Raw genomic sequence first — 25,039 nt, forward strand, 5'->3', positions numbered from 1 at the left:
GAAACCTGCTTCTTAGAAGCAACTCTAACAGCCTGTGGCTCCCAGGGTTCAAGTCTGTTAGAGTAATCAAAACATTCAGTTCCGTATTGACGGTAGTCCTGTTCTGGCCACTTTCATCTCCTCACGTTTGCGAATGTCCTGTGAAAATAAAAACAAGGAAGAGGAGAGGACACCCGGAAGGGGGAACAGAAACAGAGAGGAAAAGAAACGCACGGGAGCTTGGCCGAGTTCTAGCGCTTTGTGAGGGACTTCACAAGCTTCCGATAAGCACTGCGAAGTATGAGCGGCTCCGGGATCGCCTCGGAACCAGACCACGGTGTCCTGGCTCACAGGGACCGCTGCGACTGGGGACACTACCCCGCAAAAGCACCAGTCTTTGCAGCCAAAAAGATAAAATGCGCACGTGTAGGTCAGTGGCCAGAAGACTCCAAGAAACTATCGGGTGAAGCTGAAAACCCCCTTCGGCCGAGCCCCCACCCCTACTCCCAAGCCGTGCAGAGCAGGGGCGAGCGGCGCCCAGGCTAGGGGCAGGTCTGCACCACGGCGCTGCCGGGCTCCTGCACCCTCTTTGAACCCTCCGTCCACTCAGCTCGGAGGCCCTTGCTCAACCCTCTGCTACCCAAAGGCGCACAAACTCCACAGAGAGTTTGCTTTAAGTTAATCAGTGGCATTGCAAGGGGTGGGGCGGGGGAGGGGTACCCACAGCCTGGCAGAGATTTCTGCAGATGTTTGCTAAAAGGGAAATGGAGAAATAGTCCCTACCCCGCAGCCAAAGCGCTGTGCTTCTTTATCAGCCGGTGATAGTCTTATTAATTTCAAATGAAGTTCGTGTCCTCCTGAGTCTCGATGGAGTTTCTGCTCCCAGACACAGAGCCCTGGGCTGTAACGGCTTAAGCAGCTCCTGAGAGTGAGCAACAGTTTGCTGCAAAGATCTTGGGAAGAGGAGCCTGCAAAGGCATTCCCCGGGGGCTCGGGAACTTAGAAAAAGGGATGCTGAGCGCGCCTCTCTCCAGAGACTCTTACAGAGGCTGCGGTACTCTAGGGAATCAGTTCCCGAGGTTTCGGGAAAGCTTTGGGTTGGGGAAGCTTGTTTCTGGAGCTCTGAAAACTTCTGTCTCCAGGTATGTTTCTGAGCTTGAGCGGGGACTGTCCTTTCAGACACGTGTGTTCTTCTCTGTCTCCCAACAAAGTCACCTCTAAACTCACTTTTAATAGTACCATGGGACTGGCAGCCACCTACACTCTCCATGCCCATCTCGGAGACGCCACATGGAAGAAACGGAGGCCCATCCTCCGGCAAAACCCGGGGTCTGGGCGGGGGAGGCGCATCTGGAGAGCAGGGCACCTTTTTTTTTTTTTTTTTTTGTTATCCATGGGCCCCTCAATTAAGACTTCGGAGAACCAAATCCACCCAGAGAAGAAATCCCCTTGTGCCTGGAAAAGGCTAGAGAACAAGCGTGTCTTGGAAAGCTAGGTCCTCAGATAATTTCTCTGAAGCTGAATGCTCCGCGCTACCAGCAACGAATTTCCTCTGGGTTCCAGCACCCCTCGTAGTATGAATGCATCCCTCGTGAGGGACTTTTCGGATGGCGCTCACAGCCCAGGTGGCCAACCACCAAAGCCGCCCCAGGCTTTCCCACGCTGATTTCGAACCCAGGGCCCAGCTAGCGAGGGGCCGGATCTCCTAGCCCCCTAACACAAAGGCGAGCTGATAACGTGTTGGCTTGGAGGCAGGGGGCCAAGAAGAACCCTTTCAGATTTACAAAGAAACCAGGTTATTCTCTCTCCAGTTCTTACTAAGCCGTGTTTCCAACCACTGGAAGCTTTTCCCGGGTTCGGACACCCCAAATGTTTATAGGGAGCAGGAAGTAGCAAATACCGGTTCCCCTGCCATGAGGAAACAGCGGAGCTGGAGGCCGGAGCGCAGGAAGCAGGCGGGGACTACTCAGGAATCCCAGGTGCCCCTCTTAGGGCCAACGGGGCTTCCTCAGCACACACGGGCACGCGCGCACACACACATACACACACACACACTTAATTCGCCTGGGGAACTTCTGCAGCCCTACTAGAGAACTCTTGGAGGGACCCCAAGATCACCCCGGATATCCGAGCCCACCCGCAGGCCGGCGCCCCCTTTCCCGGGGCGACCTCAGGTCTCCCTGGCCAGAGCGCACGGGCGCCGCAAAGTGCCAGAGCTCAGCTCTCCGCGCTTCTCTGACCCTTTCAAGTTCTCGCAAAAGGCCAGCAGGAAGCCTGGGGGATCACAAGCCGGCTGCACCGCACATCCTGAGCTCTCTCAGGGGCGAAGATGGAAGAACTTTTCCTAGCATTGTTCCCTCCCTGGCCCGTAGTTGAGATAAAGTTCTGAAGAGTTTAGAGCGAAGAAAACGAAGCAGATGGGGGCTGATTTTTCTTTTTCTGATGTTATCAGTCAAGAACAGGGTCCCAAATGGGATATCCATTCTGAGACCCGAAAGAGCAATGGCTACCGGTGAGCCCCTTGACCCCTCATTGGGCACTTTCCTGGCTAGGAAGAGTTGGAGTAATTGGCTCTTTTAAGTTATGCCAGCGGTTTTGGAGTCGTCCTAAAAGGCTGCCGGTCCGGCTAGGCATTTTCTTTTTTTCTTTTCTTTTCTTTCTTTTTTTTTCTTTTTCTTTTCTTTTTTTTTTTTTAAGTGCTCATAGGATTCTAACACCGCTAACGCCAATCGCCTTCCTCTGACATTCTCTTGTCTACACTTGGCTTTCCTAGTCAGTCCCTTCCCTCCACACGGGAGCATTAAAGTGCGCGACAGTTCGAACAACCTAGAACCGGGTGACCAGAGAGTAATTCCACTCCTCAGAAAGATTATTCCGCGCTGCCCTGGGTCTCAGGCTGCCTCAGCTCTAGTTGGCTCTGAGCTCCAAGTCGCTCTATTTAATTAGAAGCGTCCAATTAGACATTGATGAGAAAGCACCGTCCGCCTAGTTCAAGTGCCATTAACTTTTATGCTCACGCCAATGGAGGAGGCCAAGACCCGCGCACAGCTCGGCAGCCTGTAGCAGGCTGCAAATTGCCAGGCGGGCTGCTCCTGTGTCCGCACCGAAGGAGGCTGAAGCCCGCAAGGCTAGCCTGGCGTAGGGCCGGGAGCCGGGGCGCCGCCGCAGCGTACCCCCTTACCTTGCATGTTTCCCGGCATCTGCCCCTGTTCCCCATGCGATCGGGCCAGTCCCGGGGCTTCCGTCTCCACTTTGGGCAGCATGACAAGGCGGCTGCGGGCGGGAATGGGGGGTCGGTGTCGGTCCGGAAGCCCAGCACCTGGACACGGGCGGCACAGATTCAACTCCAGCGGAAAGAGAGAAGGGGTGATCAGCGTGCCCGCTCGCCCACCCGCTCGCCGGAGCTGCCGGGCAGGACCTCAGCGCCCCGTCCGCCCCGGCAGCTTCAGAGCCGGAGAGCGGGGCTACCAAGCCAGGCTAAGAAAACGGCGTCCTGCTGCCTGGGTTCCGCTCCGCGAGGGCGGAGGCGGCGGCAGCCAGCGCGCCGCTGCCCCGGACAGCGAGCCGTGCGCGCCGCGCTCCGGAGGCCAGCAGAGGCGGCCGCCAGCTGCCACTGCTGCAGCGGCCGAGCGGCTCCCGGGCTCCTTCCCCTCCCCGCACCCGCCCTCCGGCTCCGGATCGGCAGGGGTCTCTCTCTCTCTCTCTTTCTCTCGCCTCACTTCTCTCCCCCTCCTTTACTGTCCTCTCATCTCCTCTCCGCCCCTTCCCCCCTATCTCTTCTTCAGCTCCTTCCCTCCTACTATCACAAGTGTGGAGTTCTGAAGTTCCAACCTCCCACTTCTCTCGGGTGGAGAGCAATCCTTTCCAGCCCCGAGGGTGACAGTGCCGGGAGGAGAGGGAAGACCAGCTGGAGAGGGGAGGTAAGGGGGACGCGGGGCTGAGGTGAGGGGGAGCAAGAGGTGAAGACTGTGAATGGGAACGCAGGTTCTGGACTCAAGTCGGACACTAGCCATTAGCCAATGAGGAAGCTCTGGCCTCTGTGCCTGCCCCAACCTCTTCACCCCGCCTTAATCTACCCCACCCAGCCCGGGCCTGGGGCGGGAGGGGTGAGTGGAAACTGTAAATGCTACTAGATTTCTCAGCTATTGAGAAGCAACCTGTGTCAGAGCGAAGCCACCAAGGATCTGAGGGCTGAGAGGCCATTTCAAAGAGCTGAGAGGAGGAAAGAAGGGCTGGAGAGTGTGGGTGTACGTGCTCCTAGTGTGAGTGTGGGGAAGAGGAGACCTGAGTGGAGTTAAGTGACCACTGGAAGACACCTAGAAGAGAAAAAGGATGTTGCATTCACGAAGGGTGGACGGCTGGTCCCGCTGCCAAGGTCCTCCGTGCACGCAGACATCAGAGAAGCACAGCGTGAGTGGCTGCCCCCTAAAGAACCCAAGAGCCAAGGCTCACTTTGGGGACAACTTAAGTCAAGTCGCTGAGGTTTCTCTCCCTTGCATGGGATTTGAGTAAATGACAGCCTCTCCTGCTTTCCCACTCTGCTCCTCAGCTCCCCGCTTTTGGAGGACACTTGAATCCAAGCAAGAGTGTCTTGGTGAGAGCTGTGTTTCCACGCAGGACGGAAAGATCAGCCCCTGTGTTTCTTTAACATTCTAGAATCCCTTTGGCTGGGTGGATCCATGAGGCCCCCAGGGCTCAGATTTTTTTTTTTTTAAGTTTTAAAGAACCATCTGTTATGCAAGCTCTTAGGCCACTAGCCAGGCTACATCTTCAAAGTTTTCAGATCTCATCCCAACAAGATGAAAAACATCCTTCCCAGCCCCCTGAATGCATGCAAAAAGCTTCATACCCAGGGTTGGCTGTACAACTGGGCAATTATTGGAGTCCACCCACAAGGGGGTGGATTTGAATCTCAAAAGATCTGAATTTATTCTGTTTAAATGGCATAGTGATCACATAAACTGCCCAGTCTAGTATTTAATGAATATAAATTTATTCCAAATCATTACTCACACTATATGAACTGGGCTAGCCCCTGATGGCTAGCAAACCAGATACATTGACTTTATCTACACTGATTCATCTTCTTGCTTAAAAAACCTATATACCCAGAATCTAAGTTATTTAATTCCCAGTTTTCACAGCATCTTCGGGTTCTTAGAAAACTAATGTGGCCTATGCAAGTCCCTTCTGGCCACAGGAACTGAGGGGCCTGCCAATTAGTTTGTATGGGGGAGTGGGCTGAATTTGCCTATATTAGTGACCATTAGGCTCAAGTTTTCACGCTAGTATCAAGTAACAATGTCAATACATTTTCAGTATTGCCGGTCATTTAAGACATCACTTTGAATTACAAATACATTTCTTACATAGTTCAGAAAGGGAGCAAAGACTGCAGGCTCAAATCATGACTCTCTGCCTGCTTTACTTTGGAGTTCAGGCAAACTTGAGCAATCAGTTCATTTCAAAGCTCTAAGAACAGCCCCCACTCACTACAATTCTAAGAGCTTTTGTACATCTTCTTCCTAACCCACCAGCCAAGAAAGGATGCAGGACTCCAGCCTTTTGGTCTACATCTTTGTAGCGGCGAGAAGTAGCTCCCAGAGTTTAAAGGCTTTGTGACTTACTGGCAAGAAACCTGGCCAGAACCAGAGGCTGATGCTGTCCCAGTAAGCTGACCTTTGCGGTCCTGCTCTGCAGCACCAGCTTCTGGCCAGAAAGGGCTTCCTTAGGTCAAGTCCAGCCCAATCTGCGACCCAGCTCATCTTCCAAAGACCAGAGTGATGGATGCCAAAGGTCAAGCAGGGCTTCCACAGGCAGACTTTCTAAGAAAAGCTGCACAAAGGAGGAGGGTTGGGGAGACGGTTACTAGGTAGGTGTTTAGGACAAGGTCTGAAAGAATCCAGCCTGGCTCTAAGGATCTAGTCTTAGACAGAGCCTCTGTCTAGCAGCCAACTGAAAGGGTCCCAAAGGCTAGAGAGCTGATCAGCAGAGAAACTGTCTCCTTGCCAAGCCTTCCACCTTTAGCCTCAACACTGTGGAGGCAGAGACAGGAGAATGGCTATGTGTTCAGACTCCAGCACGGTCTGTCTATGGTCTCTGTAGTTAGTACAGTCAGCCAGTGCTATATAGTGAGACCTTGAGACAGACAGACAGACAGACACACACACACACACACCGATTCTCAGCAGGCTTTTCCTAGAACTAAGAGAGATCTGTCCTCCACCTCCAGGGTGGAACATGATTCCTAGGATCAGCCTTACTTCAGATTTCCAGGATCTTGAAAACACCGCAGTCGGTTTTCAGGGCGGGAAATCTACGGGAGCTGGGTTTTATTGGAAAGGGCACACTCACGCTTTCCTGGGGAGTTGTTCCTCTAGTTTCAGGGAGTGGTGAATCTTGGATCCCGTGCAGATGTGAGGGAGGGTTGAGGGAAGCAAGCTTCCAATCTCATTCTGAGCCTTCAGAGCGCACCCTTCCAGTGACCTCTAGGCTACCCAACGCCCACCCGTGGCCATTCACCCTCTAATTCCGTTGGGTAGAGGACCTCACTGAAGCAAGGGACCAGTTTGTTCTGTGACCTTGTTTGCGTCGAGGTGTCTCCTATAATGTTCTCTACCCAGAGTTGTGCAAGGAGGAGGCGGAGCTCAGGGTGTCCACCTTCCACTACCTTGAATGGTTATGGCCTCACCTGAGGCTTGAGAGACTAAATGGCTGGGGGAGATGAGAGACTTGGGCTAGGAGGGGTGCTACAAGACCTGTGATCTAAACGTCAAAGCCAGCAAAGGTCAGTTGGACCCCAGAATGCATCAACTACTAGTTGGGACGCACAGCCAAGCCTCTGCGCGAACGATCTTTTATCAAGTGCCGCTCTGCCTCTTTATGCAGCACAAGCAGGAATTCACCCCTGCCTTACCTCTGGCGGAGATTTTAAGACAAGTTCCCCTTAGCTACCGTGAGCATTCCAAATTTCTCTGGCACTCGCCAGCCAACTTCTAGCAAACTTCTCCCTCCTCACCCCTCCCCCGCGCCTCCTCCTTTCCAGCTAGGGTAGTCTCCCGGGCTCGCCCTTCCCGGCTTTGACTTTGTCTTCAAGTGTTGATTGACGGTTGCAATTACAAAGGATGATAGCTCGGGGAGGCTCCCGCAGCCTTGATGAGCCCGCGAAGCGCAGGCCTGGCATATTTTATCCAGCCTCGGCGTTCCGGGGCCGTGCGCGGCCCGTTCACCCAGCTGGCTGGAGCTGAGGAGGTCTCGCACTCCCCACCCTTGAGGATGCAACCGCGGGCTCTCCCTTCCCGAGGCTGCACGCAGCTCGGCGGAGCGCGCGCGGAGATCACGCCTGCCCTTGACCCGACCTAAGAAGGACCGGCCCGCCCTGTGCTTGTAACCCACTCCAGGCAGCAGCTGAAAAAAAACAGTCAAGATTTTCAGGACCAAGCGAAAGAAGCTTGCCGGCGCACCTGGGAAGATGAAGCTTAGAAACCCGCCCAACTTAGCAGCGAACTTACAAAACTATCCTGGTAAACAAAAGTCCAACGCTTCCTCCTCTGTTCCCACCTTTTTCCTTCTTCTTCCTTCCATCAGCGGCGTTTAAAAAAAGAAACAAGGAAAGTTACCTTTCTGGTGTTTGGTACCATCTACTTCTCAGGCCCGGGAAGAATTCTAGATTATTTATTTATTTTTTAAATCTTCTCCACCTGGCCGCGAAGTCCGAAGAAAAAGAGAAGCGAATTTATCAGCTCCCGAAGCTCGAACTTCCTTGTTTTTCCTGCCCCTCCCACTTGAGAAGCCCACCCGAAACTGCAGAAATCAGTTGATCGAATGCTGCACTCTGTCTGCCGTGCTCGGGGGGGATGGGGCTGAGCTCCGGACCCTCGGCCTCAGGCTCTCCGCCCTCACCCGCAGCGCTTTATTTTAAAAAGAACTGAGTCGGGTTTCAGCTCAGCTGAACGCAAAACCTAGGCGCACCTTACAGATGAAGCTTTGCAAAACACAACACAAACTTGTACGGATTCTTCCTTTGTTTGTTTAAAAAACATGTTTAAAACTCCTTTTGTGTTGCCTGTGTCAAATAAGCACGCTTTTGGGAGGTGGGGGCAGGTGGCCAGTCCCGGATTTTTGGCCAACTCGTTATTAACAATCGCCTGAAGGAGTGTCCTAATAAATACCCCACCCAGGGTAATCTCCCCATCTCCGCCCCGCCCCGGACGCCCTCCCAACTTCGTTCTGAAGGAAAGGAGGGATCCTTGGAGTTTGGGGAATTTAAGCTCTTTAGGCTTAAAATGACAGCACCGGGAACTTCCTTCACCCAGGGGCCAAAGCACCCAGCCTGGACGCCCCGGCCCTTCGAAGAAGATCTGATCTTCAGAGTTTCAGGCCGGGAAAATGACCTGGGCTCAGTGGAGCAGACCAAGCACCACTTGGTGTTGGAGGACAGCGTGGAAGCCAGCCGGCCGAGGAGGCCCGTGCTGAGACAAACTCTACTTCTCTCCTCCGAAACTCACCTTGCCTCAAGCTGCTCTGGAAACTGCCCTTTAGGACGCGGTGCTAAGCTACCATTCTTCTGTATCCGACTTGAGGGGGGGGGGAGTTCTTGAGCTAGGAAGAGACCTCTTATGTGGGTTTTTAGATTTTGCTGCTATAATCTGAGAAAGAACATTCTCAGAAGAGACCCTACTTTGAGACTACCTGACTCTTCAGGTGAAGCTGCAATTGGCTCGTAGGCTAGGCAGGGAGACACACCTGTGAAGCAATTTGAGCCCTTTTTTTTCTATGAAAAGGCAATGTGGAAAACCTAGGCTTATGGCTTAGAGTAGGCACCCAACCAGAGAAGGATAGTTTCAGAGGTGGGATGTTTACAAAGGCTTCACAGTTCAGGGGGCTAGAGAGGCAGCCCAGCACATAGGAACACCTGCTGCTGCTCTTCCAGAATACCCAGGTTTGATTCCCAGCACCCACACGGAAACTCAAAACCCGCTTGTAACTAACTCTACTTGCAAGGATCTACTCCCTCTTTTGGCACCAGGGACACACAGAAAGACATAGAGACAAAACACTCATATATAAATCAAAATTTAAAGGCTGCACAATTCAAAGGGTGTCAATGTCTCCTCTACCCAGACAGCGATTTTTGTGACCAAGAGAGGATGGGATAGACTTGAGGGTGCAGCTTAGGTAACACATGACATTTCTGTCATGTGCAATACCCAGCATGGAAAAAGGACTGGGGCCAGGTGTTGGGGTGGTAGGGACCAGATATTGGGGATGATATGGGCCAGGTGTGACCAACCAGTAACCCCAGCATTAGGAGGCTAAAGAATAAGGATTGCCTCAAGTTTGAGGCTGGCGTTCACTACAAACTGAGAACTTATCTCAAAACCCAGAGAGAGATAGATCTAGAAAGAACAAACAAGACTGGAGACAAAATCAGTAATGCCAGCAGCTGGGCGTGGTGGCACACACCTCTGATCCCAGCACGGGGGAGGCAGTGGCAGGCAGATCTCTGACTTCCAGGGCAGACTGGTCTACAAATCCAGTCCAGAACAGCCAGGTCTAAGAGAGAAACCCTGTCTTAAAAAAAAACAAACAAACAAAACAACAACAACAACAACAAAAATCAATAATGTCTTTCCCAGAGTTTCTTGTCTAGAACCTGGAAGGTTTTAAAAACTGATAGAGGGTTCTGTGTGATCCTAAAAAGTTCCTTTGTGGAGATGATCTTGAGCTGGGAGGGAACAAAGAACACTGTTCAGATCCTGAGCAAGAAATCCAGCTCTTACACTGACAAGCATTTCTCTCCACAGGAAGGACAACTGGATTTGTCAAAGTTGTTTAAAAACAAAATGGCTTAACTGGTGCTTTGCCTACCAACTCCCTCCACAGGCCAACAACATGGATCCCTTTTTCTTAACCCAGTCACCCACGTGGCATCCCCACCTTCCCATGCTTACTCCAGTGTGGGTGCTGTGACTGTGCTTGGCTCCTTAGGCATGGCAGCAGCCCAGTGCATTGCCACAGTATACCATACAATAACCCTAGGCCTGGACCACCAACAGTTTCTTGTCTCCCTTACCTCCACTTTTACCTCCCTAGAGATTATTGCCAATCTCGTCTTCATTTCACCCTTTTGAATTCTACAGGGATCCAAATCTGGTTTCTGTTACAGAATGCAAAGGAATATAAAGAGCCAATTACAAGCATCTTTGGGGAAAGCCTATGGGACTTTAAGTTATAATCCGAGAGCCGGACACAGTGGTGCCCACCTGTAACCCCAGCACTCTGGGAGGCAGAGGCAGGTGGATCTCTGTGGGTTCAAGGCCAGCCTGGTCTACAAAGTGAGTTCCAGGACAGCCAAGGCTACACAGAGAAACCCTGTTTTGACAACAACAAGAAAAAGTTATAATTCCCAAATACAAGGGAGGAAGGGAGAGGGGGAGCAGAGCTGAGGTTCTATTTACAGTTCACTCTGCTTGACATTAGTGAGCTTTTCTAAAGCAACCAAGCTTTCTGATTCTATAATTTAGTTAGAAAATGGGCTTTACAAAGTAAAATTTATAGGTGAATGAGAAACAGCTCGCCATGCTGTTGATAAATGACCATTTTGTTTTGGCTCTCTTTCCCTTGACTTCCCCAATGCTTGTCTTTCCTTAAGGAGTTGACATAAAGAGAGAATCACTATCTAGGCACTGAACACAGATCCTTTAGGGGGGCAGTGCCAGCCAGCTTGTCCATCTTGCAGGGCTTGACACGATCCTTATCGATCATCTTCCTACACAGAACTGCTATCCAGACTGCTGAAGTTATTTGCAGTTTAAACATTAGATATCTTTGCTTATCAATCAAAACATAACAAAAAAAAGTGTCATTGATCAGTTTGTCTGGTGGATTTCAGATCATCTGGATTTCCCAGGCACAGCCTCTCAAGCTGATGCTGCTCATAGCCTCAAAGGAAAGTGTCTCCCAACTTCTGAATTCCCTTGAAGCCAAATGAGTCTCCCAGAGTTTTCCTGGTGAAGGCCAGGCAGAGAAGTAGGTCCTCCTGGGCTGGAGGCTAGGGTTATGGAGAAAAGGTGTCTGTTGCTTTAAGAGTCTCTTCCTGAGGCTTTCTCTAGCTCAACTCAACTAGTTCAAGACTGAATTCAGATATCCTCAGCCAATGGGCAAGGTAGAGAACAGAAACAAAGCATGACCAAGCCTGGATTTGTTTATCCTTGAATCTTTTCTTGCTTTCCATTTTTGTGTTTCAAGTCTCAAAGACTTAGAACAACTAAGGTGGGCTTGCTGTTGGAAACCTCAGCTAGACTGTCTGGGAGGCTGCCTGTGGCTTGCCATCTCAAAACCTGTCAGGTATTGGCTCTGCAGCTGCCCGTGGGGTGTGTGAGGGTAGGATGGGGGTGGGGACTCATCTCAGTGGGCTTGTCCTGTTTGCCCTGTGCAGTCAACAAGATTTATTAAGGAGGTCAACTCTCCTTCAGCAATGGCCTCTTCAAGTTTCTGGTCTGAAGATGCCTCACCGGCCTGCCTTCCTGGTCCTGCCAAGCCTCCCAGAGCGATCCTTGGTAAATAGATGGGAAACTGGATGCCTGTAGCTGCTTTCCAGTCGCTGAGATGTGGCCATGGGAACACACCCCCCCCCCCCCAAACCACCTAGAAGGCTGTAAAACCAGGAGAAATATACCTAGATGGCTGTCGTGAAGACGCAGAAAAAAAGCTCTCCTCCCCCACCCTATCTTTTTTTCTCCTTTTCCTCCCTTCTGCAATTTTCTACACTTCGAAGGGTCTGGGCAAGCCTGGGGTTTGGGGTGTAAGCTGGTCCAGCTCCTTTGGTAGGGTTGGGGGTAGGGAGCATAAAGCCCCAGCAGCGCCTTGGAGGGCTGATCACAAGTCTGGTTCCTTCGTGCCTCGGTCCCAGCACAGCCTTGGAGATACCACTGCAGTGCAGAGGGTGAGAAACAGCTCCCGCTCGACCGACCGCCGGTCCGCACTCGCTTGCTGCCCTGCAATCTTTAATTCAACCACTGTGGGCTAAGGACCCCGCGCGGGCACCGCGTGTGTGGTCCTGGAGCCCGCGTTTCCTGCCCTGGGCAGCTTGCGAGGTCAAATCCCGGGTAGCCTTGCCCGGGTGCGAGCCCGGGGCGCTCTTCCCTCGCGCACGCGCCGTCTCGCCGACTAGCTCGTACCCTCCGCGCTAAGCGCGCAGGGAGCGGTGGCCGCTTACAAAGCCCTGGTGCCCTGTCTCTCGGCCCTCTGAAGAGCCACACGCTCTCTTTCCGGCACTCGCTTCCCGGTGTTTTCTTTTTCGTAAGTACAGAACGTTTTTTCAGGTGAACATTTCCTCAATTGATACTTCAGGGCGTAGCTAGACCATAAAAAAGAAAGACAGACAGACAGAAAGCAAGCAAGCAAGCAATCACTGCCTTAGATGGAGACAGCGAGCTGCCCCCGAGGAAGGGGACAAAGCCAGAGCCCTGATTATCCTGTTCCAACCCAGGGCTGGCGATCACTGCAAAGACTTCGGAGAAGGGCCGACCCTGGCTCGGTCCAGGGGAAGCCAAGTGGGCACGCTCTCCAGCACGCAAGTCACAGCCTGCTGGAGAAAGCATCCCTTGTCTTCAACTTTTAGGATTAACTGAACGTAATCTTTGCAGTGAAATTAACCAAATTTGAGACTCTGCAATGGTGTGTGTATGTGTGTATGGTGTGTTTATGCTTTAAAAAAATAAGTCCCGCATGGTGGCTCACACCTACAGTTCCAGCCTTGTGGAGAGAGACAGGAGGATTGTCTCATGATAGGTTTCTGGCCAACCAAGGCTATCTAATAAGACCCTGGCAGAAAAACAAAAACAAACCCTAGTCCACCCTATTCCCAAAGAACAGCAAACCCAAGGGCTAGGTTTGTAACACAGTGGCAGAGAGCTTGCCTACAAGTTCCCAAACGTTAGGTTCCATTCGGGGGGAGGGTCTGTGCTTATTTCTGTCCGTAAAGGCAAATCACAACTCATAGTATCCCCGCCCAGAATCTGCCAATGATAGCCTTTGTTTTTCTTGAATGACTCCCATTTCCCAGGGAATGAGACATCTCCCTCTGTTCAGTACTGTCACAGTGCTGGGAAGCTCCCTGATCGGTGTAATTTGCTTGTTTCAAACTGTTCAAAATTTCACTTAGGATGGTTGATTAAAATTGATCAGAAATTGTTAAGGCTGAAATAGATGATTAAGAACTGTATTTTCTACTGGGTGGTGGTGGCCTACACCTTTAAGCCCAGCACTAGGTAGGTAGAGGCAGATGGTCTTGGAGTTCGAGGCCAGCCTGGTTTTCAGAGAGCAAGTTCCAGGACAGCCAAGGCTACACAGAGAGACCCTGTCTCAAGAAAAAAAAAAAAGGGACTGTATTTTCTGGACAAGTTGATCTAATACAATGACATCCTCAAACACAGGATACAATAAATGATATCCATGTGGTGAACTATTCATTTGCTTCTTTGAACTTCAAGAAAAACAAATGTGTGATATCTGTGTGGGCTTATTGTTTGCTTTTAATAATTACCATAGGAAAAGAAGTGCATTAAGACACAAATTCAGCAGTAGCAGCAGAAGCAGCCAGATGTTAAGCGAGTGGCTTCCTACTTACCAATAGCTGTAAGTCCATGCTTAAGAAATTCTTGAAAATCCCCAGTATCCGAACTAGCAGACATTCTTAGGGAAATTATTAGCAGTCCTCTGGCTTACAGCAGAAATCATTGAATGTGAGAAAGATTGCAGCTTGTCATATTTTGTAACCTTGGGAAGGAAAGCTCAGACTACAGTAACCCTTATTCCCTTAGTGAAAGTTAAGAAAAAGGGGGTTAAAAAACAGATTTCAGAAAGGTGCAAGCCCGAGTTCTCCTGGACTCTGTACTTTTTCCAGCATTAGTGACCTGCTGTAAACCATGTCTCCAGTTTCATGATGGTTTCTAATCAGAAGAAAGGAAGCTTTCAATAGGCTTTGACTGGTCACATGACCCTGTGCCGGTTGATAAGAGGACCCTGTTATAAAGTGACAGCAAAAGAGATAAGAACTCTTGGTAGATAATGGCAAAGAAATGATTAACTCAGAAGAGGAGGGGTTCTCTGCAGCCCAGAGAGTGGAAAGTTGTAAACCCAAGGGGTCAGGAGATCATACTTAGTGGCTAAAACTCCAAACCACCTTAAATCCACTAACTAAACTTCAGCTTGTGACATGGCCCTTTGATGTCACTGCTTCTCAGCACAGAGGAGGACAGACACTGCTCTTCTGACCTCTGCAAATACATTCTAGATGATAACGTTGGCTGACATTAATTCCTTAAATGATGACTGTAGATATGATTGACACTTTGAAACCCTACATGTAACACTTCCAAGCTCATGGCCATTTACTTTTGATTTGATCAATTGTCTTGAAAAAAAAATCCCATTTATTCATTAGCTGAGGAAGTAAGTAGCTTGTTTGGTTGGGTTGTTTGTTTGTTTGTTTTCTGTGAAGCCCTGGGTGTCCTGGAATTCACTCTGTAGACAAGGCTGGCCTTGAACTCAGAGATCCCTCTGCCTCTGGAATGCTGGGATTGAAGGCATGGACCACCTCTTCCTGTCTGTTTCTTTCTTTTCTTTTTATTTATTTATTTTTTGTTTTGTTTTGTTTTTCGAGACAGGGTTTTGCTTGACTGTCTTGGGCTTGTTTTGTAGACCAGACAGGCTTCAAACTCACAGAGATTTGCCTGCCTCTGCCTCCCTGAGTGCTGGGATTACAGGGCTCTGCTGTTTCTTAAGTAATGTTTATTTGTTTGTTTTTGTTTGGTTTTTGAGACAGGGTCTCCCTGATTGGCCTGCAACTTGCTATGTAAACAGGCTGGTCTCAAACTGATAGAGACCCACCTGCAAATTCCTCCAGAATGCTGGGATCAAAGGCGTGTGCCACCATGCCTGGCTGTAAACTTCTTTTATGAAAGAGACATTTTTTAAAAATAAAAATGGTTTTGGTTTTTCCATTTTACTTAGTCAAATTTCATTCTTAAATATATGTGACTTCTCACTGGGCCTTTTGTCCTGGCACCCCGGAGGTAGAAACAGGTGGATCTCTGAGGTGGAACTGCAGATGTAGTTCCAGGACAGTCAGGGCTGCATCGAGGAACTGTTTGCTGGGGTGGGAGGATGGGCTGGGATATGAGTTCCAGGATAGCCTGCTCTACATGGTTACATAGCAAGACTGTCTCAAGCAAAACAAATACTAGCTAAATAAGAAAAGAAGAGAAAGGAAAATCAGTTTAGAAGTAAAGCAATCTAGGGATGAGGACCCTTCCACATTAACCTTTTCTCCAGTTACAAAATAGCTGCTAGAGTTTCAGCCATCACTACTAGGGAGAAGAATGAAAAATAATGAAGGAAGAAGAAAAAAGGACAGTCCCTCAGAGTAACAGACAGACGGGCACCTGTCTGTGAATGGGCAGAATGTAGACAGGCACCTTTAGTTGCAATACAGCCAGGCAGAAAAGTCCATACTTTAGTTCTTTATAACAGCATTTTAAAAGTTTTTTATTTTGTTTTATGTGTACAAATATTTTGCCTGCAAAAAAAAAAAAGTTTTTGCCTGGTGCCCAAGTAAGTTAGAAGAGGCTTCGGAGGCCTTGCAGCAGGCATTCCAGCTGTTCTTGAGCAGCCATATGGGTGCTGGGAATCCAACCCGGGTCCTCTGCAAGAGCAGCCAGTGCTCTCAACTGCTGAGCCAGCTCTCCAGCACATATGTTTAAAAGATCGTAGGCTGTTTTCAATTCTGGTCAATTCTTTGCTGTTATTTTGTTTAACTATTGTATATCAATAGAAAATTAAGGTTCTTTTGTGTGACTGTTATTTGAGGTATAAGCAGCTCATTTAAAAATGTGATGTAAAGTTCTAGCTTTATGGTTCTCATAATTATTCTTATTGTGTGTAGATTGTTTATTTGTTTGTTTTTTCAATATAGAGTTTCTCTGTATAGCCTTGGCTGTCCTGGACTTGCTTGGTAGACCAGGCCTGGAACTCACAGAGAACCTCCTGCCTCTGCCTCCCGAGGGCTGGGATTAAAGGTGTGTACTACCACCTGGCTGCGGATTGTTAATGTTAGCATTTTTTTTTTAAACTTGGTTGTGTTATGAGAATGTGTTTTTGTTTTGGTCCCAAGTGTGGAGTATGGAAATGCTTTATCTACCACTGAAAACAGACTTTTGAGAGGTGAGTGATATTTTCCAGCTGGAAAGTACCTTATGCGAGGCGCATGGTTTTTGCCAGCTGGAAAACATCCTTGTTTGGAGTTTGAGAACATATAAATGAAAGCCAGAGACAGAGAAAGGTAGCATTATGTTGCTTTGTATTTCTTGGATTCTTTGCTCCGCATCAATTCAAGACACTCCTAGACAGGAAGGCCACAGAGAACGTGAAGAACGTTTCAAGGTTGCTGCTACTGTTGGAGACTCCTAGGATCCGGAGAGTTAAGGTCGGCATTGCCCGAAGAGCCCAAGGACACTGGCCAGCAGGAAGTAGCTAGAGCTTTGTCCCCACTAACCTGGTTTCTCTCCTAACCAGGGCTGTGTGTGTGTGGGTAGAGGTGGTGAAGAACCCTAAATAAAGTAGGTTTTTGAAAAATCTTAGCCTACAGTTATTTTAGTTATTCTTTTTAAACAATCAAACAACAACACGACACACTAGAAATCTCCCTGTGTATATGTTAAAGGACACAGGACCCTGCAAAGCAGCCTTTTTCTTTTTTTTTCTTTTTTCTTCTTTTCTTTCTTTCTTTCTTTTTTTTTTTTTTTTGCAGCCTTTTTCTTAAAAAAAAAAAATTAAAAATCTGAAAAGTCATTGTGTCTACCATGGGGAAACTCAGGTATAAATGGTGATAAATACCTAAACAGTGGTGTGTGTTTAGCGTATGTAAAGCCCTGGGTTCAGCTGGGGTTGGTGACAAGCACTGTAATCACAACACTCACAGACCGAGGCAGGGGAATGGTGAGTTCAAGGTTATCCTGGACTATGTAGCAATAGTTTTCCCCCCAGAAAGCAAAAGGAGGGGCTGGAGAAGTGGCTCAGTGGTTAAGAGCAGTTGCTGCTCTTGCTGATGACCTGGTTTGGTTCCCAGCACATAGCAGCTCACACCTTTCTGTAACTTCCATTCCAGACGCACTGCACAGGGTGGACAAAAGGAGTAAATAAGCTAGAGAATCTTCAAAACATTTCACTGGGGCCAGGTGGTGGCTCCTACCTTTACTCCCAGCGCTCGGGAGGCAGACACAAAGCTGGTCTCTGTGAGTTTGAGGCCAGCCTACTCTGCAGGGTGAGTTCCAGGACCAAAGCTACAAGAGAAACCCTGTCTCAAATTTTTTTTTTCAATTGAAAATATCCCCAAACCTATTATGTATGATTTGTTATACATAACTTATTTTAAATTAAAAATAACTTTAGAAAGTAAAGTCTGGGCTGTGGTGGCACATCTTTAATCCCAGCACTTGGGAATCAAGCATATCTCTGAGTTCGAGGACAGCCTGGTCTACAAAGGACAGGCAAGGCCACACAGAGAAAGCGTGTTTTCAAACAAAACAAAACAAAAAAAACAAAACGAAATTAAAGATAATAAATCAATTAATAAAATAATTTAGTGGTATTTTTACAGATCTTTCTACTGTGAGTTCACATTAACCAGCTGACTTCCCCATCCTTTTTCATGTCTGCAGTGAGATGATGTTTCAGTTCAACTGTAATGAAAAAAGCTCACCTGTATGAGGGAGTGCTTCATTTAATTAATTTTGAGATGTGGTCATGCAATAGAGCCCTGGCAGACCTGATACTCAGTGCCGAGTTTTAGATCCAGGATGAGCAGCTGAGGTGCTTATTTAACATATTAAAGTGGACCTAGAAGGCAAGTTCTCCCAGCATCCCTCAGTCCTTACTTGTTATAGGGTATGGCTGGCATACCCCTCCCTCTACCCTGAAATTTCCAGCCCGGAGGCTGGGCTTCCTTTGCTCCAGAGCTCTTCACTATATATTCCAGGCACTCCCCCACTCCCTCACCCGCACACACAGCAATTTCCCTGATCTTGTTCTCTGAGACCAGTGGACCAATGAAACCCCCGAGAACAGCCCTCAAATAAACCTGCTTTAAATTTTTTTTTTTTTAAATCTTTAATTCAACTTGAATTGGCTTAGTTTGTCAGCAGAGAAAATCTGTTACTATATTGGCCAGGCTGGCCTCAAACTTATGGCTAGCATTATAAAGGAATACTATAATTGCTTTTTTCCTGATAATTATGGATTTTTAAAACATGTGTTATACCAAAAGTCTGCAAGCATTTTGTTTTGTTTTATTATTATTATTTTTTTTTTTTAGCTAGGGTTTCTCTGTGTAGCCCTGGCTGTACTGGAACTTGCCCTGTAAACCAGCCTGGCCTCAAACTCAGAGACCCACCTACCTCTGCCTCTGCCTCCCAAGTGCTCGGATTAAAGGCGTGTGCCATCACTGCCCAGCTCTACAAGTGGTAGACCTTGTAACCCAGTAAAGTTCCCTGGTCCTCCTGTGCTTCAAGTGGGTTTTTGCAAGTGTATGATCTTGTAATATGCTGGTAATGTGTAAGATGTTAGTGATGGAAAATAGAACCTCACTATAGGCTTTTTTGCAATTTTCCAGATGTTGATTATATGTTAGATAAAACTATTTTAAACATCCCATTGACTAATATTACCCATCTGGCCAGTTCTTTTGTGCTGGGAAGGTCTTAAACACAATGTCAGGCACACGTTTTCCAGGACCCCATTTCTCTATTGGATCAGAGTGCCATCAGTTTTCTTTAAAGTGATAGGTTTGTGTAACCTGTGTTTCTGTAAACAGCTGAAAATGTTCATCAGCCTGTCTGCTTTGTCAGTGCTGGGAATGGAAATCAGAGTTTCTGCAGACTAGGCAAGCACTCTACCATCGCGCTACATCTCAGCCCTTAAAATGTGCAAACACAACCAGGTGTGGTGGCTCATACCTTTAGTCCCAGTGCTCTGGGGGCAGACACAGGGGGATCTCAGAGTGTGAGGCCAACCTGGTCTACAGAGCTAGTTCCAGGACAGCCAGGGCTGCACAGAGAAACTTCTGTCTCAAAAAGCAATAACATAAAATAAAAATGTGCAAATACTGTCACGAAAACAACAGTGAGATCAGATCACAGAAAGAACAGTCATGCCAGTGTTTTTCTTGGAGTTAGACATACTTTAATCATTAAATGATATTTGAAGAATTTCAGGTAATACAATCAGGGGAAATTGAAATTTTGTTTGTTTGTTTGTTTGCTTGTTTTGTTTTTTGAGGCAGGCTTTCCCTGGCTGTCCTGAAACTCATTTTGTAGACCAGGCTGGTTTCACACTCATAGGGATCTACCTGCCTCTGTCTCTGGGGTGCTGAGATTAAAGGTGTGTGCCACCATGTCCAGCTGAAATTGAATTCTTATAGTTTGGCTTGATTAGAGGTACTTCCTTAAGCCTCAGTATTAAATGCACTAGCTTCCTTTTTGAAAGAATATATTTATAAGGGTGAATTGCACGTGACTTTAATCCTTTAATCCTGGAACTCACTCAGTGAGTCAGAGGCAGGTGGATCTCTGTGAGTTAGAGGCCAGCCTGGTCTACAGATTGAGAGTCAGAATAGCTAAGGCTGAACAGAGAAACCCTGATTGAAAAAACAAAACAAAACAAAAAGCAAAACAAACAAACAAAACAAAAACCCTGAAAACAAACAAAACCTTTGCTGGGCGTGGTGGTGCATATGATTAATCCCAGCACCAGGGAGGGAGGCAGAGGCAGGGAGACCTCTGTGACTTTGAGACCAGCCTGCTCTACAGAGTGAGACAGCCAAAGCTGCACAGAGGAACCCTGTCTGAACAAAGGAAAAGAAATAAAATTGAGAAGGACCGTGCAGTTCTGCGTGTTCCTGTGTGTAACCTCTGGAACAGGCTGGTCTTCTGCCCTAGTTTTGGGGACACATTTTTTTTTTCCCCAGACAAGGTTTCTCTGTGTATCCCTGGCTGTCCTAGACTCACTTTGTAGACGAAGCTGTCTTCGAACTCACAAAGATCCATCTGCCTCTGCCTCTCTGAGTGCTGGGATTACAGGCATGCACCACCACGCTGGGCAGAGATGCATTTTTTAAAGCGTCACTGAACAGTATAGAATATCAGATTCTGTCAACACACTGACTGTATTCTTTTCTTTTTAAAGCCATGTAGTCTGGGTAGACACATACAGCTCATCTGGGCGTGATGCATGGTGGCACCCTGCTCTCAGGAAGCCTGTGATGCAGCAGGGTGGTTGACAACCTGGAGCTCAGAACTCTGTTCTCTGCCTCTCCCTGCGGTGAGGTAGTGCTTGGCCTCGTCTTTTTGCTTTTGCTCTGTAATATCTATCTTTTTATTTTATGCACCTTTGTGTTTTGCCTGCATATGTGTGTCTGTGCAAGGATGTCATATGTGTGTCTGGTTGTGAGCTGCCATGCAGGTGCTGGGAATTGAACCTGGGTCTTCTGGAAGAGCAGCCAGTGCTCTTAGCAACTGAGCCATCTCTCCAGCTCCAATGGTTAGCCTCGTTAAGCCTGGAATAATTTTCCTTATAAAGAAAAATACAGGTGATGGAATTCGGTAGTTGTGGTGAGAAGTAAATCGTGTGTGTGTGTGTGTGTGTGTGTGTAGGTAAGGAACACAGTGTTCTGTGAGATAGAGGCGATCTATCAGAGCATATTTCGATGTCTTGACATGTGCAATTGATCCCTGGTGCCCCCGACGCCTGTGAAAAAGTCATCAGGAATATAGTGATACACACCTCTGACCCCAGCACACTGGAGGCTGAGAAAGGAGGACAAAGCAAGTTTGAGACCAGCCTATGCCTCACAGGAAACCAAACAAAAGCGCTGTATGACTCGGCATCCTAGGGGAGAGACAGATCGTAATGGAACTGTGGAGATACACAGGCTTTGTCCCTGACCCCAATTCTAAGCAGTCTCTTCTATCACATACAGCTGTGCCCCTGTAGAAGGTCCAAGGAGTTTAACAGCATCGACCTGTGTGTGGTTTGTTCTGCTTCCCTGTTTTGCTCTCGGCTGACAGCACATGCAACAGCAGCATGCACACTGGGTTTCTTGCTGTGCCACCAGCCTCTGACTAAATGGCCAGTTTTGGAGGGAAGTTTGGAAAAGGTTGAACAGTGTCACACAGAAGCTTCCTAAATGCCACTTGCTGTTTGTCACTTTTTACTCACTCACCTATGAAACTTACTGGCATGCTGAGGAAACATGATATTAATGAGTTACCTTGGTCTTTTGAAGCTTATCTCTCCGGCTAATTTAGTGGAAATAGGAACCAAATACCTTGTGAGAAAGGAACACATTTTTCTGAAAGAGAGACTGAAGTATCGTTCACACATAGTTCAAATAACAGGTGCTTAGCATTCAGCCTCAGGTATGGCCAACAAGCCTCTTAACAGTGACTCTGTAGGGGAAAGCACAAAATAATTTATGGTCTCTTGTTTTAGGAACTATGTTTCTCAATAAAGGGGCCACCTCACCATTTCCCTTTGACAAATGTGGGCATCTTCTGTAACAAACAGCATTCTGTTTTAAACACCTTCCTCGCCCCAGTGACCTCATCTGCACTACCACTTATAAACCATCAGTTAATGAGTTACAGTCACTGTGAACTTCCTGAGTGTGGCTACCAGGACCATGCAGGAAACTCCTATGAACTATTATCCCCGAAAAGTTAGGCTTACAGGGAACAACCTGCAATAACACGCCAGCAAGGCCCTCTGAGTGTGTGAGTTATCTGGGGTCAGGAAGAACAAGCATCCCATGCCACTCCTTCAAATAGACAGGCAGCACCAGGCTCCAGGAGCTTCTCAGACAGGCTAGAAGTGTTGATACTCAGCTCCTGCCAAGTCATTGCCTAACTGCATTTTCACCACTAGCCCCTGCCGTTTCCATATAGGACACAAGCTAAGGTTGGTATGAATTTTTAAAAAATCCTTAAAAAAAAACAAAACTCCTAGCACATTCTGTACAATGGTGGAGTGAGGAGTGACTAAGTAAAGATTTTTCCATTCTTTATACTGACTGTGGGAAATGGAACACCTGCCTGGAGAGGCATTGGCTTTTCTTCGGTACTGTTCCGAACAGGTAAATATTACTCGTTTCTTACAGACCTAATCATTAACCGAACCCTAGTCAGGCTTTTGAAAAATCAAATTGTTTGAGATTTCCTCTCTGCAGGCTGTGCTGTGGCCCCATGTCTCCTCAGTCACAGTCTCATTCCGAGTAGCTGAAACAAACTTCCTGTTGTTTTGTTTCCATTTTTGATTCTTTTAAAACATCTAAGGAAGACCAGGCTCACACCTCCAATCCAAGCACTTGGGAGGCAGAGACAGGTGGATCTCTGAGTTCGAGGCCAGCCCGCTCTACAGAGCGAGTTCTAGGACAGCCTAGGATACAGAGAAAGCTTGTCTTCAAAAACCAAAAACCAACCAACCAAACAAAAATTAAGCAAATAATCAGAGGATCTAAACTTACTAGTTTTTTGTGACAGGGTTTTTCTGTGTAGCCCTGGTTGTCCTGGACTCCCTTTGTAGGCCATGCTGGCCTCAAATTCACAGAGATCCACCTGCCTCTGCCGCCCAAGTGCTGGGATTAAAAGCATGTGAAACTGTTTCTTACTAAAGCAATCTATGATGAGTCAAATGTCTGTCTACTAACTGTAGAAGAGTAAGGACACACATTCCTATATGTTATACTTTCCTGGGTACTGGAGAAAGAATAAAACCAGCAAAGAAAAGATCAGGCTGGAGGTGTGCTGCAAACACAGAGCCCTCGTCCAACGTGTTTGAGGCTCTGGGTTTAATTCTCAGCACCACAATAAAGAAAAGAAATAGTTTAGAAATACAGAACATGCGGAGGGCTGAAGAGATGGCTCAGAGGTTAACAGTACTTGCAGGGGACCTAGGTTTATTCCAGCACCCACACCCGCGGCTTACAAAACTATAACAACCTTAACTCCAGCTTTGGGGAATCTGATGCCTTGCATGCACACAAAGCATACACAACACACAAAAAAAAACCAAACAAACCAAACACAGAGCATATTTTGTATCTGAAATCACAAAACAAAACAAAAAATCCAGAGTCACTGGTGGGGGCACAGCCTGAAACTCCAGCACTCAAGGGGATGAGTCAGGAAGATCATTAGTTCAAGGTATCCTTGAACCCATGGATCAGGCAGGACCATGGAATGTGCTCACTTTTCTTCAAAGTGCTAGGTTCAGTTGTTGCTTACTTGCTGAGATGAGTTCAAGTCCATAGCTTCATGTATGCTAGGCAAGTGGCTTCCCCGGAGTCACACCCCCAGCTTTACCAGATGTGTCCTCAGCAATATCAGTATTTCTATGTTTAGCATCTCAGATTTTCCTGGTCCTTTTGCATTATTCAGGATGCCATGACCTATCATGTTTGCCTGTGTTCACATAATAATTAAGAAGAGAGAATGTGATTGTAGGTAAATAAAAAATTTATGACTATCAGACTTCAATGACTGGCTTCAAACAAGGACCATGCATGGAGATAACCTAGAACCCCTGCATAGATACAGCCCATGGTAGCTCAGTGTCCAAGAGGGTTCCCCAGTAATAGGAACAAGGGTTGTCTCTGACATGAACTCGTGGGCTGGCTCTTTGATCACCTCCACCTGAGGGGAGAGCAGCCTTACCAGTCCACAGAGGAAGACAATGCAGCCACTCCTGATGAGACCTGATAGACTAAGGTCAGATGGAAGGGGAGGAGGACCTCCATAATCAGTGGACTGTGAGAGGGGCATGGGAGAAGAAGAGGGAAGGAGGGTGGGATTGGGAGGAGATGGAGGAGGAGGCTATAGTTGGGATATAAAGTATAATTAATAAAAATAAAATAAAAAAGATTTATTTTAAATTTAATTTAAGACATTTTAAAAATGATTTATTTAATTATGTCTAGAGTGTCCTGCCTGCATATATGCCTACACACCACATTATAGATGGTTGTAAGCTACCAGGTGGTTGCTGGAAATTGAACCCAGGGCATTTGGAAGAGCAGTCAGTGCTCCTAACCTCTGAGCCACCTTTCCAGCCCTCAACTGGACATTTAGAACCACTCATGAGATAAGCCAGTAGAGGGGTATGTCGTGAGGGATGAGGTGCTTATTTACTTATTTCAGTGAAATTATTCAAATTAGAAGACACAGCCTAAATGTGGGCTTTGCCCCTTCAGCCTAGGGGATGCCTACTTGACCTCACAGAGTTCTTCTATCCTGCTGCAGCATCATTCTTCGCTGATGTGTGAAACCATTTTCTTTACCCATTGGCTGTAGACTGAAGGCCAGCAGCTCACCAGGAACGCTCCTGGCTTTCCACTGTGCATCTTCTCAGTCACTGAACCATTTCCTTGGCATGGATATAGCATGGTCCATCTCTTGGGATGGTGGGAAGATGGCATTGAAATGGTATGGCATGTCAGTAACTGGCACCCAAATGCCCTTCATCACTTCCCAAAAGGTCACTTCTGTTTCCAAATGTTTCCCTGCCTTTGTTCTGGCTTCTTCCAGGATATCTGTCACACTCCTACCAAAACCAACCAACCAAAACCCCCAGATAAACAAAGGTCTGGGGCTAAGGCTCAGCAGCACTGTGGTTAGCCTGTTCAAGTTCTTAGGTGTTGTGGATGTAACCATGTTTTCATTTTGATGCCAGGTATGGGATATGGGACTGATTCAGATTGTGCACAGAGCAAACTGTTAGCCTGGTGCAGGGTCTGAGATGAGCGCTTTGCCAGCTGAAGATAGTTTAATTCTGAGGACTCTGAAAGGGAATAAATGCCACAGCTGAGAGAGAGAGAAAGGGGGCTCCAAGGAAGAAGAGGGCTGCTGGTACTTTCCCCTGCTGCTCCTGGGTGCTGTTGATGCAGTTTGACAAGAAGTTGGAGATTCCCGAAAAGAGAATTGGACTTACCCTAAGGAACCAGATGACC

At 47.7% G+C, this 25,039-nt stretch overlaps 1 protein-coding gene across 6 annotated transcripts in view; it reads right to left on the reverse strand.

Annotated features, from left to right (window-relative positions):
* Nr5a2 (nuclear receptor subfamily 5 group A member 2) overlaps positions 1 to 13,892 on the reverse strand; it is a 123,258-nt gene extending 109,366 nt beyond the window's left edge. Inside the window, exons 1-2 of one of the 6 annotated variants that reach the window (XM_021634388.2) lie at positions 13,613 to 13,892; positions 3,161 to 3,298 (exon numbers count right to left, since the gene is read on the reverse strand). In XM_021634388.2, coding sequence (XP_021490063.1) covers positions 3,161 to 3,298; positions 13,613 to 13,676 — 202 coding nt within the window. In that variant the 5' untranslated portion in view covers positions 13,677 to 13,892. Of the gene's footprint in view, positions 1 to 213; positions 3,760 to 3,810; positions 3,969 to 5,606; positions 6,891 to 13,612 lie in introns of those variants that run through there. The other 5 variants (XM_060364378.1, XM_060364377.1, XM_060364379.1 and 2 more) reach the window with 5 other exon arrangements.
* Positions 13,893 to 25,039: the final 11,147 nt, after the last annotated feature.

This window comes from Meriones unguiculatus, chromosome 11, assembly GCF_030254825.1.
Source record: "Meriones unguiculatus strain TT.TT164.6M chromosome 11, Bangor_MerUng_6.1, whole genome shotgun sequence".
NCBI lineage: Eukaryota > Metazoa > Chordata > Mammalia > Rodentia > Muridae > Meriones > Meriones unguiculatus.